Source organism: Miscanthus floridulus, chromosome 11, assembly GCF_019320115.1.
Source record: "Miscanthus floridulus cultivar M001 chromosome 11, ASM1932011v1, whole genome shotgun sequence".
In the NCBI taxonomy this organism is placed as follows: Eukaryota; Viridiplantae; Streptophyta; class Magnoliopsida; order Poales; family Poaceae; genus Miscanthus; species Miscanthus floridulus.
In genome coordinates, this window is record NC_089590.1 from 98,130,431 (window position 1) to 98,132,887 (window position 2,457).

At 51.9% G+C, this 2,457-nt stretch overlaps 1 protein-coding gene across 1 annotated transcript; it reads right to left on the reverse strand.

Moving 5' to 3' along the window:
• Positions 1-275: 275 nt before the first annotated feature.
• LOC136494157 (NDR1/HIN1-like protein 1) lies at positions 276-1,594 on the reverse strand. The gene has a single exon (XM_066490318.1). It carries the CDS (start codon positions 1,307-1,309, stop codon positions 650-652), a length of 660 nt encoding a protein of 219 aa, XP_066346415.1. The 5' UTR covers positions 1,310-1,594; the 3' UTR covers positions 276-649.
• Between the last annotated feature and the right edge of the window lie 863 nt (positions 1,595-2,457).

A 2,457-nucleotide genomic window follows, 5' to 3' on the forward strand; every position in this document is an offset into this window, starting at 1 on the left:
AGGCATCGATCCTTGGTTTTCAACCAAACAAGCTGGCTGGGTTCCAAGACAAAGGTCCAACATTTCCGCCACAAGCAAAGACGACGACGACGACGACGACGACGACGACGATGACGACGACGACGGCGACTAGTTTGCTTCTGCTGCTGCTTCAATCCACGAATTGATCGAAAGGCTAACATCAACTAACCAACTAACCATGGATCGATGAAAAGTCACAAAGGCTAATGCGTGAATGATGAACACCGATGAAAAGAGATCAAACTAGGCCGAGACAAGACAATTTTATATATGTGTGTGTGTAGATATACGAACAATTCACATTATTGATGGAGCATCACGTTTGCCCCATAGATATGATAGTACAGTATGATATGATGCATCTTTTCCTCCATCTCTCTGCTCCCTTCTTCAATCCAAAGACTCCAACCAACCCACCAATCAGAATCCGATACATCACTACCTAATCAGCCTGATGCCTAGTTAAAACACTCCATGATTCCAAGCTCTGAAACACCATCGTCCATTCGATCGAAGGATTGACAAACGCAGCTGATTCCGATGCGATGATGATCGATTTACAAGAACGAACTAATGTTGATGTACCAAAAGCTGCAACGACGCAAGAAGAACGAACACCAGCTATAGACTAGACGTCGACGGCGCAGGCGGCAGCCTGCTGGAATCGGAAGTAGCCGGTGCCGCCGCCGGTGTTGGCGCCGTAGCTGCCCTTGCCCTCGTTGACGGTGAGCAGCGCGGGGCAGTTGACGCGGAGGTGGTAGTGCCCGGAGATCCACGTGCCGACCTTCCACCGGACCCACCCGTCGACGCGGACGTCGATGAGCACGTAGCCCGCCGTCTCGTCCTGCGCGAGCGCGACGGCGAGCTGCGGCGGGAGCTGGACGCTGTCGAGGGAGCGGAGGAACGGGGACCACACGGACGCGTCGTTGGGCCCCTGGTACTGCACGGGGAGGCCCGTGGGCACCGTGATGGCCACGCCCTTGTACTCGGCGTACGCGTCCGCCTGGTCGTAGTACACGCCGACGCGGTCGTTGGGGTTCCGCGCCGCCACGGTCGCCTGCATGGTGGTGAAGAGGTACGTGGACGCCGGCGGCGTCACGTTGAGGCACAGCACCGACAGGTCCTGCAGGTAGAACTTGGGTTTGTGGGGACGCAGCACCAGCCAGACGACGAGGATGATGAAGAGGACGAGGAGGATGAGCGCGACGAGCGCCGCGCAGCACTTGCGGTACAGACGCTTACGCTCGCACTCGCAACCCTTGTGCCCGCCGCAGCCCTTCACCGCCATGGATCGGATGGCGCCTTTCTTGCTTCTGCTTCTGTGGATGTGGACCGATCGCTCGACCTCGACTAGCTGGTGTTTAATTGCAGCTGGCCGGTGGCTGTGATCGATGAGGAGGAAGAAAAGGAGAGAGCGAGGAGGGAGGTGGAAGGAAAGAGGAGGTGGAGGTCGGGGCAGTGGGTGGAGTCCTGGAGTATATATGCTGCAACTGCAACGAACTCACGCAGGAGCAGGAGGGGATTGGTAGAAGGGGGATCGGATCGGGGGGCAGCGACTACCGACTACTGACTGGAGAGATCGGCCGGACTGATGGAGTGACAGACAGACAGACAGACGGGTAGGGAGGCACAAGAACTGCTGCCACTACCGGCACTCGATCAGCTCAACAACTGATTCCCTGCTAGCTAGCTGCAACAGTGCCTCAACTGAAATGAACTGCTGCCAAATGCTGTGTCTGCGCGTGTTCACTGCAGTTCTCTGTTGGTGTTGGGTTTTGTTGATGCCGGTTTGGCACTGTATCCTCCGTCCCTAGACGTTAGTCGCCGTGATTTACGTGTCGATAACTTTAACTCGATTTATAGAAAATACGTACAACATTTCTATATCTAAATAAATTTATTAAAAAACTAGATTCAAATATCTATCCAATGATACTAATTATGTATCATAAATATTAATATTTTTTAATACATATTTAGTCAGAGTTGTTTCTCAGGAAGTGAAAACGATATACATTTAGGGACGGAGGGAGTAGGTAGTAGAAATAGTACTGTATAACTAGTGCTTGATGGTTTGGTATAGAAATGCAGAGCAGAGGTCAGAGGAGGTGGTTAAGTAACGATCATGCCATCATGGAGCTAGTGAAATGAAGTGATCGAGGATCCAAAAGCAGCAATGATGGGGGGCAAGTTTAAGGCTCAAGATTTGGTTCTTCCCTTATAAAAAAAAGATATATAAAGGTAAAGATGAGAGAAAGAAAGAGGAGCAACGAACGTTAAGTAGTTGCCTTGCCGCAACTACGTGCCTAACATTATTATTTTGGTGGTGGTGGTGGTGGTCGTCGTCAACCTTAGCAGCTAGCAGCCTAGCACTCCCCTGTCCTACGCCCAAGTAAACGGTGGTGATTGGACACGTCTTGTGCAGGTATGTGTGGA

Excerpts from the sequence above, each read along its gene's own strand:
- LOC136494157 (XM_066490318.1), bottom strand. The coding sequence starts at position 1,309 with ATGGCGGTGAAGGGCTGCGGCGGGCACAAGGGTTGCGAGTGCGAGCGT.